The sequence below is a fragment of the Hypanus sabinus genome, chromosome 2 (genome assembly GCF_030144855.1).
Source record: "Hypanus sabinus isolate sHypSab1 chromosome 2, sHypSab1.hap1, whole genome shotgun sequence".
NCBI lineage: Eukaryota > Metazoa > Chordata > Chondrichthyes > Myliobatiformes > Dasyatidae > Hypanus > Hypanus sabinus.
In genome coordinates this window covers 114,382,381-114,399,107 of record NC_082707.1, presented here as the reverse complement: position 1 = coordinate 114,399,107, position 16,727 = coordinate 114,382,381, and the positions used below count along the sequence as shown (strand labels likewise).

The window sequence follows — 16,727 nt, the reverse complement described above, 5'->3', positions numbered from 1 at the left end:
GTGGTAGTGGAACTGGACTCTGACGGTGGTGTCTGAAAAGAGGATGCAGTCCAAGATGCACGTCATCTTGGATAATGTCTCCCATCCACTCCATAATGTACTGGTTAGGCACAGAAGTACATTCAGCCAGAGACTCATTCTACTGAGATGTAACCCTGAGCATCATAGGAAGTCATTCCTGCCTGTGGCCATCAAACTTTACAACTCCTCCCTCAGAGTATCAGACACCCTGAGCCAATAGGCTGGTCCTGGACTTATTTCCACTCGGCATGATTAACTTATTATTATTTAATTATTTATGGTTTTATATTGCTATATTTCTACACTATTCTTGGTTGGTGCAGCTGTAACAAAACCCAATTTCCCTCGGGATCAATGAAGTATGTCTGTCTGTCTGGACTGAGATCACTCATGAAACACAAAAGAACTCAGTAAGAGTTTCAGCAGAAAAGGGTCTTCATTGATGGAGCAAAGAGGGTTTGGCAAGCCCCCTTGAAATACACCCTGAACACATAGGAATTCAGGACCAATCAGACAACCCGCATGCCCAGACAGAGTAATCACCCTCAAAGACAATAACTACAATACAAGACATTGAAAATCCTGTGCTAATTCAATTACCCCAAATTGAATAGAAGTGATAAACACAAAGAGAGTTTAACAATCCCCATGATCCCAAATGAGACACCTGCAAAACGAAGTGACAACCCAGAGCTAGTCCAAAGGCAAACAATTAGACACAAGAGGCAACCAACCCGAAGTACACAGCATACCCACGAGGTGACACTGCGAAAATACAATCCACATACTAACTATAAAAAACTTGTCTTTTTTATAAACAGCCCCTAGTTGTGACAATTTACCTCTTCTATTCCACCCAAAGGCAGATACACATATTGATCATGCCTCTAACTGACAGCAGTCCTAAACCTGCCCCTATTAACTGTCCCTATCCCTTTACTCCCTTAGTGAGTTTAACAACACTCTCTATGGCACACAAGATCATGGATTTACATCAAGCATCTCTTGCTTTAGCAGACTGCTTTAAAATTGTACAAAAATTATCAAGACATGGAAAATAATAGGACTTCAGCTGTGTAATTTGGATGGAAACAGTGTCTCCAACCGGGGAAAAGATTGACAGATGGGTCATTGGAAACACATAATTAGTAAAACAAACTTCAAAAAATGAAGCATAATAATTATTCCACAGTACCACAATTCCTGTTCAAATCAATAGGGTCTTGGATCCTGTGCATGTCTACCCAGGGAGAGGTAAATTCCCTGTGGAGCTGGGCAAAAGTGCAGACTGTCGAACTTGTCAGCAAGCCTGAGGTTCATCACTATATCTGCTAAAACCATAGGCTTCCTGACATTTTAAACAGCTGATTGTCTCAGAACCGTCAGCGTTAGTCCGCAGACTTTGGGAACAAATTGCTGGCTAGTGCTGGCTGCTAGGTGCTGGAATTTTCCTGCGGAATACGGTTATAACTTTATTGAAGAGTGCTTTACATGCACTCCATCATTATTATCTCCCGTTAAAGTGAGCACATTATTTGTTTTAACTTAATATTCAGAGGCTATTCTTTAGAACAGCTAATTCTTACCTGAAGAGTTATTAGCTCTTGATAAATGGTGTCTATATCTTGGACTAAGCAGAGTGCAGCTACCACCTTCTTCAGGGCAGCCTTTCGCTTATTGAGTTCTTGGAGGAGGTTTTGCCAGCAATCTTCAACATCCTTCTGTCTGCAGGGAGGCAGAAGATTTCATTTACGGAATTTATATCCAGATTTAAAATCTCTTTTTTCACTTTGTCCTGTTACCATCCTTTCTTACGGACCTAGCACTAGGTGCATATTCAATCCTGGTGGACCATGTTACACTCACAAAGAGAGGACAATGCCTGAGCTCTCACCTCCAGGTGAAGCAGTCATCTTGCTAACTAGTCCTTGACAGGATGGTGGCGAATCTACTGGCCTCTCAGATCCTGAAAGAACACTGAATACACAACCTCCCTCACCCCAACCCAGTCCCTGGACAATTAAAAGTTATATTTAATCCACCCAGTCACTAATAGGCATTTGGCTCATTTTAGCTCCCATTCCTTCTCCTCTTCCATGGACTCCGCTTGTGCCAAGATGAGGCCACCTTCAAGTTGAAGGAGCAACATCTTATGTTCTGCCTGGGAACCTTCAATCTGATGGTTTGAATATTAATTTCCCTTCCGGTAAAATATTCCACTGTTCCCCACTCTGCCCTTTTACTTCTTCTCATCTGCCTATTACTTTTCCCTGGGTCCCCTCCTCCTTCCCACTCTCCTCTCCTATCAGATTCCTTGCTCTTCAGCCTCTCCTACCCACCTATCACCTTCCAGCTAGTCACTTGCCCCTCTCCCCTCCTTTTAATTCAGACATCTTCCCCTTTCCTCTCTGTCCCAGAGAAGATTGCAGCCCAAAACGTCGACTTACTTCTTCACTATCTCAGCCTTGCCGTGGTAATTCTCCCTCTCAATGACTTGAGCCATTTCAACCAGAGCCTTAAACCTCTGCTCAGTGGCAAGCACATCAGTTGTGATGGCCTCCAGTCTCTTGGTGACGGTCTCTGTCTCCTGGGTGGTCTCCACGTTGATGTTCTGTTTGGCAAGAACTGATTTCATATGGCTGAGGTAGGCTTCCCTCAGCCCGGCCTTCTTCCTGAACCGCTGCACCAGCTGCTCCAGCCGTTCCAACCGGAGCATCTCCTTCTGCAGCGCCTTCTCTCTCAAGGCTTCTGACTTCTCCAGATCACTCCAGTGCCTCTCAATGTCACTCAGAGCCTTCCCCTCTGGAGGCACGTACTGCTGCATATTGTTGGCCCTCTGTTTGGTCCGGATGTTGAAGAGCTGAGCTTCAATGAATCCCCGCTCCCGGTACTTGGGTGGTTTCTGCACAGTGCGGAAGGTTTTGAAGTCTGCCATCATTTTCTGCATGCCGTCTAGTGAGTTGGGGAACTGCCGGCCATTCAGCTCCTTGATCTTTTCTTTAATCCAGTGGAGCAGATCAGACACCAGTAACTCGTATTCACGTTTCAGATCATCAATTTCTTTCAGGAGATCCACAATCTAAGCATGGGAAGGAAACCAGAATTGTCCCAAGTTAAATCATATAATTAAATGCAACCTTCTTGTGAGGGAGTAACACCACCAGTCATTAGCTCAAAAGGATCTCCAACAGATCCCCAAATCTGCTCATTTAGCAGGTTAGAAAACCTCAGAGAATTCAGCAACATGCAATTCCTCCATCTACCCAGTGATTAAAACTCATTGACAGAGGCATAGCTGCAGCATGTCAAAAGTCTAGAAGCTAGCAACTTTACAATTAATGGTATTCAGCGAACGAAAAAAACCATTTCCATTCAGAACTCAGCGAGCCTGAAATTAATTACAGCCTCAGTATCTCAAGGCTCTCCTTATAACTGAAGGCACTCATCCCTGTTAACATACTCATGTCTGTCTTCCTGGGGGTGCTGAGAGCTCTAATGCTAGGATGTCGTAAATCAATGCAATATTTCAACTGCTAGAGCAATTAAAGAGGGAAAAGATTCATTCATAAAAATTCCACAAAGCTGGGGGCAAATGTTCAAAATTATTACTTCCTCCATGTATTCACAAAGAAAATAAAGCTTTTGCACTTGTTATCACTTCAGAATGTCCAAAATATTTCATAGCTGATGGAATATAAGACCAAAAGACATTGGAGCAGAATTAGGCCATTTGGCCCATTGTGTCTGCTATTCCATTCCATCATGGCTGACTTATTATCCCTCATTCTCCTGCCTTCTCCCCGTAACCTCTGACACCCTAATTATGTAAAAGCCATCGTTCTCTCATGAGAAATACTGCTTCCAAATTACACACTATCCCACAAATAACACCAAAATAAATGACCAAGTTGTTTTACTGTTATCAGCTGAATCAGGAGCATTGGCTTCTGAACACAGAACGCTTCTACTCTTCAAATAGTCTGATGGAATCCACCGAAGATTGCAGATGGGAACTCAGTTAGCCTCAACTAAATTATTCTGAATATGCCAACTAAAGCAAATTCCCTGGTTACTCAGATGTTTTTCAAACATGTATTTTGTCCACATCAGGAGAGGTGTCTCAACAGCAACCTGGAACAATGAAGATCCTTGCTGAAGTAAAATCTTACTAGTAAAAGATTAAATTCTAGGATTATTTGGCTTACCTTTATAATTCTTTTCTGTCCAGTTTGTCCTTGCCTCATTTTTGAGAAGTGATGGTAATACAGAGATACGTAGGTCATGATGGATCTCTCATCCGGATGAGGGACAGCAACGTCCTCAGCGTCTAGGAGTGTGGAAATGCCCAGTGCATTTTCCGCAACGTTGAAGGCATTATTTAGATTATGTATCGGGTTGTTCGCTTTCAGACACTCGTAAGCTATCAGGTCGGGTCTGCAAATTATAGCAAGAAAGTAACACTAAGGAAGTAATGAATCTAGCCAACCCAGCAATTAGCATTTACTTTTGAAATTCACAGGAGAATTCATGAGTTTAGTTCATACTTAGACACTTGTTTTTCTGTTGAAGACCTCAACCCTCAAGCAGCAGATCCTTGCTGAGTATAGAACTTCGCCGTCCTCTGCTAACCAATCTAAGCAACCATTCTCCATAAGATCACAAGGTATAGGAGCAGAATTAGTCCATTTGGCCCATCGAGTCTGCTCTGCCATTTCGTCATGGCTAATTCACTTCCCTCTCAACCCCAGTCTCCTGCCCTCTCCTGATTATGTATGAGCTGATATGCAATTGAATCTGTGTGAGTGTGTGTAAACAAGAGAGAGATCAAGCATGTATGTGTGAGTGTGAGTGACAGGGCCAAGCTAGATGCTGGGCCTGACTTGGCATGTGCCCATGTGCCTGACAGACCCTGGGTGCAGAATGGCTACAGCCTAGGAAACCATTTGCACTGGATCTCCAGCACAGCAGTTAGCTCCACCCCTCAGATCTTCTTCTTTAGCACTGCACAAGCTTTCATCATGTATTTATACTGTTCCCACAATGGCCTCGTCCACATACGCTGACCACACACTATGAAAAAGTGAAAATAGTTCTTCCCCTCTTCCCTTTAATACATGTGATCTCTCATCCTTGATGCCTCAACCAGCAGGAACAGCCTCCCACCATCCATTCTACCCAGACATCTCCGCATTTCATATCCTTTGAACAAACTACCCCTCAGCCTTCTCTTCTTTAAAGAAAGCAGTCTCAGCGTTTCTAATCCAACCTGATCTCTCACATCTGGGACCATATCTATAAATTGGGGCGCCACAGAGGTGTAGCAGTTAGCGTGATGCTATTACAGCTTGGGGCATTGGAGTTCAATCCCAGCGTCCCCTGTAAGGAGTTTGTATGTTCTCCCTGTGACCGCATGGATTTCCTCCGGGTGCTCTGGTTTCCTCCCACAGTCTGAAGATGTACCGGCAAGTAGGTTAATTGGTCATTGTAAGCAGTCCTGTGATTAGGCTAGGGTTAAATAGGTGAGGTATCTCATTGGGCCAGTGGGCCTGGCCCGTGTGGTATCTCTAAATGAAATAAAACTCTTCTGGAGTTGACCAGAACTGAACACAAGTATTCCATCTGAGGTGAGGGCAATGTATTTTTATGCTCTCTGAGTTGAGAGTTAATTCTGAGTTGATAAAACTCAGAATTATGCACACCTTATTGCTTTCTCAGTCTCCCCTGCCACTTTCATTGACTTGTGTGCCTGCAGCCCTACACACCTCACGGTCTTAAGCTGCATCTAACATAGACCTTCCTACTAATTGTGGTTTGCAATACTTGCAAGGTTTATGTTAGCTGCATCCCATCCCAGGTTGAGGTTATGATTATAGAGAAAAGCAATGACTTCAGTGGTAACCCCTGGGGAAATCCACTACTAATGTTTCTCTAGTGCAGGAGACAATCATTCATCAAAGTTCTCTGATGTTTATGAATCAGCTCAGCTTCATTTCTATGGTATCAATATCCCTCTTGTGAACTATGCCTGTCTGCATAACTATGAGCATGTGTTTAACTGAGGCTAGATACGTGTGTAAATATGAAGAGTTTGTGTGTACAGCATCAGCGAGGGTGAGGGGCATGGGCACACTGGCGTACAAGGAGCATATTGTCTGAAAACCACAAGTGTTTAGTTCTTTGCTAGGCCAAAAGCCCTGCAACATGCCAGGAATACGAAGGTTTGGAGCTCCATTCCTCCCCTTGAACTTGCACTACATGCTCTGCCAAAGGTGGAAAGCTTTTGCTTGTACAATGTGTCTTTGTAATGAGTTCTTCCAGCCTGTGTGAGCTGCTGAAGAGCATTGGGTGTTGAGATTTTTAAAGCACCTGAGTTGATTGATTGCTGTTTGACAACAGTTATCAATCATTTAGAGTTCTTGGTGCTTTACTTGAGCAACTCGCTGTTTGTAACGTGGTCTCCCCGTGCCTTCTGTTTAACTTCGTTAAGTTTATTTTGGTAGGCTCAGGGATTCCGTGTTACTTGTGTTATTTAAGTGGATGCTCGATTAGTGCTAATCCTGGGGTCCTAGATTTGAGAATGTCTCTTCTTGTGGTGTCACTCAGCTGAGCCACTGACGTTCTTTTGGAATGATTATGAATAAGCTCTGATCATTGTCTCTACACTGCCTTCTGTCTTCCCTCCGCACTTGGGTTCCGATATTGCCAGTGCACACCATGACAGTGCTCCTATGTGAACACATGAAAATCCAAGGGATGGCATGATAAATGATGGGTCATCTGGATCTAACTGTCTGAGATTATTGTCAGTCGGACCATTCCTTGCTCACCCATGTGCTCTGCTGCCTGAGATTATGTCCCTATTGCTTTTCCACTGTGGGCATTTTCATTGTTATGGACTAGTCATCATATTACCAACTCTACTGTGCGAGTTCCATGGTCAAGCTATCAAAAGTTAATTAGTTCTAAAATTGATTTACTATCAGTTCCACTATGGATAACGTGAGAGCACTACCTGTGGAATAAGTAATACTACATCCTGTTTTGTTCAGTCAGCTTCATAACTCAGTGTGGCCCTGCCTCATTTCCCCGTTGGTATTCACTTCACTGTTTCAACTTGCTCTGCATTGAAATGCTTTTACTGTCAGCATTCAGGGAACCATCAGAACTGCATAATAAAAAGGGACTCAGGAAAAGAGTCCTGAGCAACAATGTGCTTCATCTATAACAGTTTTATCATCCTTTGATGCTTCCCAGCACTTTATTATTAATAAATTATTCAGTAATGGATCCTACCAAAGTCAAACCCAGTAGATCATGAGCTATTGAAGACAGCACTCCGACTAACTCTCCCCCTCATATACGGTGGAAGCAAAAGATCATTGCAGTAACTCTTGCTCACTGCATCTTCTGACAAGGAGGGTAATGTGATCCTCAAAACACTATCAATAATCCAAAAGGAAAACCCAGTGCTCTTCTGTCTAATAACTTGCCCATTTCTTGTGGAGTACATTATTTACGTGACCTAGTAACTGAAGTGTTTGTAGTTACCTGTGCACATGAATGATTGCATTGAAGGCCAATCCGTCATTCCAGCTTGATGAGAAGTTCTGAATGTCCACACTCTGATACCCTGCAGTCTTCCGCTGACACCAGATCAGCAGAGCTTCCTTGGCAGAACGTTTGGCAGTGCTGACGTCACACTCATCCTAGCACAGAACAGAAAGGTGGTGAACACACAGACCGAGGACCAATGAATGGGCTCCGGACATGAGTAGATAGCCTGAGGTGATCATGCAAATAATGAATCCAATTCAGTATTCACCTGTAGAAGATAATGTAAGACATCCCCACACCATCACCCATCACTGGAAACCTGCTCAAACTCGTAATGTACTTAGTACAATTCAGAAAGTAAATTCTATTGTTTGCCTCAGCTACCTCATGTAGCTGAGTTCTACTGTCACTTTGCACTTTGGTCAAACTTCTCATGAATGTACGTTTGCATTTATTTATGAAAACCTCTGGCTTCAAACAACTTTCTACTTCTAACCTGTACAACACTTGCTTAATTTTAAAATCATCATTTGACTTATGCTTTTCCAAAGAGATTATAGCTTCCTGCTTCTGATATTGTCACCTGTTCATTTTGTAGAGAACAGAACAGTCCTAACTAGATCCATTGGCATTGCCTTGAGTTTCCTGCCAAAATCCCAGCATTTGTGCATCCTAACCATTTGAAGAAGACTAGGATCTAGAATGTTCAGAGACACCTGAGCCCAAACGTGATGGTGCACAGTTCCTGCCAACAATTCACAGCTCAGGAACTCTGGTTCCATCTCAGCCTCAAGGATAGAGCTTGTACGTGCTTCCTGCACCTATGTGGGTTTTCACTGCTGTTCCAATTTCCTTCTCCTGGAAGACCAGCTGGTCTGTTAGCTGACTGCTGGAAATTATCTGTAAATATAGTTAAGTTGTTTAAGAACAAAAGGGAGATAATGGCATATAGGAAAGAATGAAGCTTCAGGTAGAAGGGGGAATGGGACTCGTGGGATGGTTCTGCGGGGACTTGATGTGGTTAAAGTCCTTCCTCTGTGCTTTAGTAAGTAGCTAAGCCTTCATCCTCATTATGTGCATGGGAATTGCTAAATTCCATGCCTCCTTTGGCACCTACAAATGTGCAACTAACACTTGCCTGAAGGTTTCTGGGAATACATAATAGCTGAAATGATTAGCTTTGGCTCAGTTAGTCATGTTGAGGCAACAGCTCAGGGCAAAGATTTATAATCTGGACTGATAATACCAGTGCAACACTGAGGACGAGCAGTTCTGACAGAAACCTGCTCTTCAGTTAACCACCAGATCGCTGAATCTGTGATGTGGAGGTCTTGACCAACTACCTTCTCCCCAACAACACTAGCAAAAATAAATTGATCCACCAGCTTTCCAGATCACCACTTCCAATCAGTTAACCCGTATGCAGTGTGGCTTACTCTCAAGGGTGACCTTATGACTCAGCCAGTACTTGTGGAATCTGCCTAACCACGTATTGACTGCTCCTCCCAAGGAGGCATTGCAACAACACCCACTCGCTCAACAAAAGAGATGACTGCTAATTTCAGGAAGGGAAAGGAGGGAGGGTGCACACCTGCCTATACCGAGGGGTCAGTGGTGGAGAGAGTCAGCAGCTTGTTTCTGGGCATTACCTTCTCAAACAGCCAGCACGTGGATGCTGTCATACGGAAAACACACGCCACTGTCTTTACTTTCTTTGGAAGTGAAGGAGGCTTGGCTTGACGCCAAGTTCTCTAACAAACTTCTACAGATGTACTGTTGCAGGTAGCCTGACTGGATGCATTATCGTCTTATTCAGCAATCTTAATGTGCTGGAACATAAGAGAATAGTGGAATCTGCCAAGCACATCACTGGCACATCCCTCCCCCACAAGTATCTACAGGACGTGCTACCTCAGGAGGACAATGTTCATCATCAATGAGTCCCGGCATCTGGGCCATACCACCTTTTCACAGCCACCACTGGGCAAGAGTCGGTTACCACCAGACTCCAGAACAGCTACTTCCCTTCAAACACTTGGTTCTCGAATTTTAATCACTACAGATTAGCAACACTTTGCTCTAAAATTGATTTTGTTTTTTTGTTGTCCTATTTGTGTTCTTCCTTGTAAGATTGTGTATAAATTATATTTATACAATGCTGCTCCCTGTGATGCTGCTGCAAGTATAGTTTTCCTTGCATCTGTGCATACACGTTCTTGTGTATATGTCAATAAATTTGACTTTGACCTTGTTAGGTTAATTGTTGACTGTAAATCACCCCTAGTACAGGCATATGGCAAAATATTCAAAGAGCAGATGAGAGGAAATTGCAGGGGTGCGGGGAGAGTCAGGAGGGGTGAATGAGACTGAGGAGCTGACTGCTGGGGTCCAACATGGAGCTGGTGGGCCGATAAGCTGCTGAGTGTGTTATAATAAAGGGCCTACATACTGTCCAGGAGTGTTCTGGAAAGAAACCTACTGAATCACTGCACCGAGAGCTGGTAGCGCATATAGAAGACCGATGAGCTTTAATTAGTTATAGCCCTTTTCTTAGGGTGGCAGGATGAAGATACATCCCTACCAAAGGAGGCGTAAGGCACTCCTTCCCTCCTCTAGCCTGCAGGTCACCCTCGGGCAAGGTGTAGCACCTGCTTATCACACCCCACGCCTCATCCTGATCAGGGTCATGTGAAGCCACAGGATCGAGTGGTGAATGGTCGTAAGAGCAGCTGGTGCATATCACAAGTCCTGGTTATGTGACCACTGATGCCAGGCAGACAATCCCCAAAGAGTATTGATGATGGCTGTCGTCACTCACCTAGTAAAGACTCTGCCCAGTAGAAGGCAATGGCAAACCACTTCTGTAGAGAAATTTGCCAAGAACAATCATGGTCATGGAAAGACAGTGATCACCTATGTCATACGACATGGCATATAATGAGCAAACAAATAGCTGTCTAGCATCTTTGGGTTAAAAAAGACCTGAGTTTGTATAAAGCCTTCATGACAACAGGACACTGCAGATCACTGCTCCATGCATGGCACCAGAAAGGTCAGATCCACGGGTATTGAAGCAAGGTGCAGTTGCGTCAACCCTGAGCGAGATAGATTTGACTTACTTCTTCAACTGTGATGGAGGCAATTTGAAAGCGTAGTATAATCATCCAGATCAAGCCCAAGATCAGGGTATGGTCGCCATCCACAATATTTTCAGGCCCAATCAAATTCACATTTATCTGTAAGCAGGAGAGAAGGCACATTTCAATATCAGGATCAACAAACAACCTGCTGGAGGAAAGGAATTGTCAATGCCCAGATTGAAAACCTGCATCAGGAGTGAGAGGGCCAGTATGAAAAGTCCAGATATGAGGGTGTCTGCACACACATAGCATCACAGGTACATTAGTGTCCACAGAATCACAGAGGTTATGGCCCCTTAAACTGCCACCCTACATATTTACCAATTCCAGCAAAATTAACTATGTCAGACAATTCCACTTCTTGGCTCTCAATCCATAGATTTATTGGTCAGATTTGTATTGTTTTGACCTGCGACCCATTCAGGAACGAGCTCAACCTCAATGCAGCTTGGAGATTCTGCAAGCACCACGAATCGAAGAGGACATACACAAAAATTATGAGTGGGCAGTCCACCAACAGTGGACAACAGTGGAGCACTTCTTTTCCAGAGACAGGATTTTGCATCAATAAAGTGAGACACAGTCAGCTTTCTTGTAATAGAGTGTATACTTACCTTAGTTTTCAAAAAGGCGATGGCTCTGCTGTTGTTCTCCAGGTAGTGAACTCTCATTTTACCTTTGTTGGGTCTCTTTAGCTTCTCTCCTGAGATGAGCTCCAGCAGAGTAATGAGGATGATTCCATCTTTCAGGTCAGTGTACAAGTCATTCACAAAAGTCTTCACCTTAATCAAATAAGGAAATAAAATCAAATATTGAAAATGTGAGAAAATTCAATATCTTAATCTAAAACTAAAACCATCCACTGAAACTTCCTCCCATTAATTACACCACGATAGCATGGACTCTGGCAATCCATACAGTCACTCACAAACTCTCCATCTTATCATGGATTTCAGTCACTCCTCCCGTAGCTTCTACCTAAAAAGCAATAAAAAGCCAAGAGTCTGAATGTTCTTTTCTTTCCATTCTGTAATGAGCAAGGGTGGAGATGTACCTCTACCAAAGGAGGTGTAAAGTGCTCCTTCCCTCCACTAGCCTGCAGGTCACCCTTGGGCAAAGTATAACACCTGCTTAGCCCCCGCCCCCCCATCAGGGTCAGGTGAAACCACAGGAGTAGCTAGTGGATGGTCATATGAGCAGTCGTTGCTAATCACAAGTCCTGGTTATGTGACCACTGACACTGGGCAGACAATCTCTGAGAAGTATTGAACATGGCTGGGGTCAGCACTGTTGTAAGGACACTGCCCAGAAGAAGGCAATGGCAAGCCACTTCTGCAGAAGAATTTGCTGAAACAATCATCTGTGTCATATGATTCAGAACATAATGACGATGATGAATGACCAAGATCATATGACCAAATTATAGAAACCCTTTGTTATCCTTACAATCTAAACTTATCTGTGGTTTTCAATTTATTTTCCAATGTGGAATGCAAAACTAGCTCCATCAGAGGATTTTATTAAGTATGTGCAGGGTGCTGGGTGAACCTTGCCTAGCCCAAGCCTGGAAATCACACATTACCAGACTACAAGCTGCAAAAACTCAGACTGAACAGCTTCATGTGTTCCCTAATGCTGTTGAGGTTCAGACAATGATTTGGAGAAACTAGGTGGTTGCCTCACAAAGTTGAGTTGCATGCTTATCAGACTTCAGCAATAACTCTGGTCTGATAATTCTCATCATTTCAAATGTGTTGGATGGATAGTGCCATAGAATTTGCCTGGTTAAAATCCTAGTTTACAAAGTCAACCATGGAGGTTGGTGACACAGGAGAATGCTGATTCTTAGAACCTGCAGCAAAGAACAAACAAGTTTCGAGAAGACCACAGTGTGGAGGCAAAGGGATGGTCAGAGTTTCAGTTTGAGACTCTGCATCAGGACTGAGGATGTAGGAGACAGCCTGGATAAAGAGGTGAGAGGGAGGGGCTGGAAAGTGGCAGGTGGGTCCAGGTGAGGAAGGAGTGATGGGCAGAGGCAAAGGATGGTAGAAGGGAGAACCTGAGAAGTGATTGGGCTGCACGTTACAGAATGCATTAAGAAAGGGAGGTGATAAGTGGAATCAGGTAAAGGAGGAATGGTGGAACAAATAAGGGAAAGGTGATCAGGGACCTCGTGGATTGAGTGTGTGGGTGGCAGCCAGGTGAAATCCGATGGCTGAAGGGAAAGAAACTGGGTAACAGAGAGCCGAGGGGGAGAGTGGTTGCAAAGATGATATTGTGTGTGAGTGTCTGTGTGGATTAGAGGAGAGGTCACCTGAAATAGAATTCACTGTTCAGGTGGAAGGCCTCCCCAGGTGGAGCAGGAAGCGTGATTCCTTTAGTCTGCATTTGGCCTCATCTTGGTAGTAGTGACAGCCGAAGGCATGTTTGTGTGGGAATGGGGACGGGAGCTTGAGATGGTTATTGTAAACATAGCGTAGGTGTCCAGCAAAGCTGTGCGCGGTCTTTCTGAAGTAGAGGAGGCCACGTTACAAGTTCCAGATGTTGTAGGTGAGGTGCTCCTGAAAAGGCTGTTTATATCCGTGGATGACGGTGAGTAGGAGGTGTTGGAACTCTTAAAGGAAGTGACTGAGGATGGGGAAGGATGAGTGAAACAGGGGGTCACGGAGAGAGTTGTCCATGTGAGAAGTAGGAAGAGGTGGGGAAGGGCAGATGTGACGTGCTGGGGTCGCACTGTAGCTGGTGGCAATGACTGAATGTGGTGTGCTGTAAAGGTAACAGATAAGCACTAGAACTCTACCTCGTAGCTGTGCGGGGACGAATTGGCATTGGAACTGGTCTAACTGTGAAAAGCTTCTTTTGCACAGTGTTCATACAGATCAGGTCATTACACAGTGCATCGAGGCAGAACAATAACAATGCAGAATGAAGTGTGACAGAGAAAGGAGGTGTGGTGACAGGAGAAGTGAGGGGAAGGGAGAAGGTGTGGCTGAGGCTCCATCAACCACAGTCAAGGGGATCCTCCATTTCGCAAAAACTGAGGACATTTCAGATGTCTCGCAGTAGAAAACCATCATGTAGAGAACAGGTTTGTGCTGTAGGAGATTAGTGAATGGAAAAACAACAGGGCAGTTGGAACAGCAATTCAGAATTATCCAGTTCACTGGTAGGAATAAACGGTATGTAGAGTGGTTTAACTGATTTGACCCCTGGAATGAGAGTGTTGTCCTACAAAGACTGGGTGTGTTCAGATGAAGCTAGCTTCCATCTAGGCATCCAGGTAAATCAACAACTCAAATGTCCCATGTATTCGACTGTAATTGACCTTGAGTTATACTGTACAATCTTAAACTGTGACACTTTGCCATCAAGCGCTACATCCTAATGATTAACCCTTCCAGAAACATCCATCGTATGTGAAAAGAAACACTTTACAGTTTCAAAGATGAGATAGTTTCATTCTCCTCCTGTGCAATGGCTGAATAAAACTCATGTGACATAAGACAAAATTAGTCACCAGCTACTTTACATAGCAATACACATCTTAAGTATAAGACACAGGAGAAGAATTAAACCACTTGGACCATTGAGACAGCTCCGCCATCGCACGATGGCTGATCTATCATCCCTCTCAACCCCATTCACCTGCCTTCTCCCCATAACTTTTGATGCCCTGACTGATTAAAACCTATAAACCTCGGCTTTAAATACACACACACACACAATCTGGAGCAACTCAGCAGGCCAGGCAGCATCTGTGGAAAAAATACAGGTGACATTTTGGGCTGTGATCCTTCAGCACAACCTGGAATTACTGCAGGAAAGTAGCTCTGGACTGAAAAGAACAAGCAAGGTCTTACCCACTAGGAATATGTACGAAAAGACTATAGTTTTATCTCATTGCAGAATAAATAATGAGGACACCACACCCCTTACATTGCTTTCAGTGATTTGTCCAGCCGAAAGGTATCGGACGATATGTCAGCAGTACTTTTTTTCCACAGATGCTGCCTGGCCTGCTGAATTCCACCAGTATTTTGTTTGTGTTGCTCAGATTTCCAGCATCTGCACATTTTCTCTTGTTTGAACTTTAAATATACTCAGTGACTTGGCCTTCAAGTTAGTCTGTGGCATATGAAGCTTTATGAAAAATCAAAGAAAGCAATGTAAGAAGTGTCCCTGATATTTATTCTGTAATGAGCTAAAATGATAGCCTTCTCCTACGCATTCCTCAGTTGGGTGAGACATTCCAGGCCGTTATGATCCTCTGGTTATTGCGTAAGTAAGTCAGTGGTTCCTTCCCCTCCACACCCATTTATTGATTCTTCACTGCCCAGCTTTATCTGAACATTTAGTACATTACTCCTGATGCACGATCTAATCAAGAAAGAAGAATATAAATAAAGCAAACAAGCTGTAAGGTATAGCCTGTGTTCAATATAAACAGTGAACAATGCAGAGAATGAGAAAGCCATGACAAAGGGGAAAGCAAACTCTCACTAGCCTCTGAAGCTAAAGAACTAAAGGTTATTAGCTGAACAGTTAATGGCTGGAAACCACAAATCTGCTTTTTCATGGTTTTGGGACCTCACCATGCTTCACAGGAAATGAATAATTTTAAAATATCACTGTCATCTTATATGGAATATGAGCAACAAGGACCAGGCAAGGGCAGTGGAAAACGTCTTTTATCAAGAACAAACATAACACTGCCTGACTTGCCAAGTTGCTCGGGATTTCTGGCATCTGAGGAATATTGCATGTCTATTGATTTTTTTGTCTTTTAAATACATTTCTCGTTCATTGATATTTGTTGCTGACAAATTGTCAGCATTGTTTGTCAAATTTGTCATCAAATTGTCCCAAATTAGCTTCAGAAATCCTAGAGTCACCTCTGCATTGAGGAACCTGCATTTATATAACACTATTCAGTCTCTGGATATCCCAAAGTGGTTTTCTGGAATTGTTAGTCACAACTACAATTCAGTTGGCATGATGCAGAAATGCGCTATACTACTAAACACAGCACATTACACACTAAGTAGTATATATCTTTGAAGCTCTAAACTTCAAATAACAAGCCAAAATCAGATCTAGACATAGGATGTAACCCACCATAATTTATTCAATATGAAACATATAAATAGCTCATTTCAGATAAGTACCAACACTTATACCTTAATGTGCTAATGATGTATTGCCTTGATCCCTGAAAACAATTGCTTCTTTCTTCAGCATATATAAATCACACATAGAATTAAATTTATGCATACCATTTGCAGGAGGAAACTGAATCAGCTGTGAATTTGGAGCTGCAGGTGAATTTGTTATTCTGGCAGCAATATTTTGGAATTTACTGGCTAATTCTCTTCTCATTGCTTGGACATGGCAATTTGAGAGCCTCCATCACTGGTGTTCGATCCATTGATCTGATACAAAGCGTTTCAAGAGGAAATACCTTCAAACAAACTAGCTCAGTTAATTAAATACACTAGCTGCTATTTAAAGAATCCAAATAAATTATGGAATAAATCTCCAATCCCTCACTATTGAAAGGTAAATGGGATTATCCAGCAAGAATGTTGACAGAATTATTAATGTAAATTGTGCACACCAAAGATCTGCTCATTACTTTTACTGTGTTTTTCTATCTGATCATTTTTTAAAGGTTTAGTGATTCCTTTATATAAACTGATATCAAACCATGTTTCTTCGTGAATAATAGATTAATTCAAACAAAAAACGTTAAATTTCTACATTACAATGTTGACTCAGTTCGGACAACTGAGATATTTTGGGATTGTGATAGTTAATTTGAAATCTACTGTATTCTTCCTTTCTTGGGTAAAACACACTTATTACACAAGATTATTCGATGTGTTACTTGGAATAAAGTAATGGAACAAAACTGGGAGAGGTTAAAAATGTCTCTCTATCTTCAGGAAGCAAATGGTGTAGGAGATTGATCAGACAATAACAAAGAAAAGGGACCTAGGCTAGCACCCTGACTAT

General features: G+C 43.0%; 1 protein-coding gene across 1 annotated transcript in view; it reads right to left on the bottom strand.

The window, feature by feature from the left end:
- sptbn5 (spectrin, beta, non-erythrocytic 5) overlaps positions 1 to 16,727 on the bottom strand; it is a 311,695-nt gene that overhangs the window by 280,431 nt on the left and 14,537 nt on the right. The window contains exons 3-8 of the mRNA XM_059987546.1: positions 11,330 to 11,497; positions 10,695 to 10,811; positions 7,570 to 7,727; positions 4,227 to 4,455; positions 2,469 to 3,100; positions 1,608 to 1,746 (exon numbers count right to left, since the gene is read on the bottom strand). Coding sequence (XP_059843529.1) covers positions 1,608 to 1,746; positions 2,469 to 3,100; positions 4,227 to 4,455; positions 7,570 to 7,727; positions 10,695 to 10,811; positions 11,330 to 11,497 — 1,443 coding nt within the window. The remainder of the gene's footprint in view (positions 1 to 1,607; positions 1,747 to 2,468; positions 3,101 to 4,226; positions 4,456 to 7,569; positions 7,728 to 10,694; positions 10,812 to 11,329; positions 11,498 to 16,727) is intronic.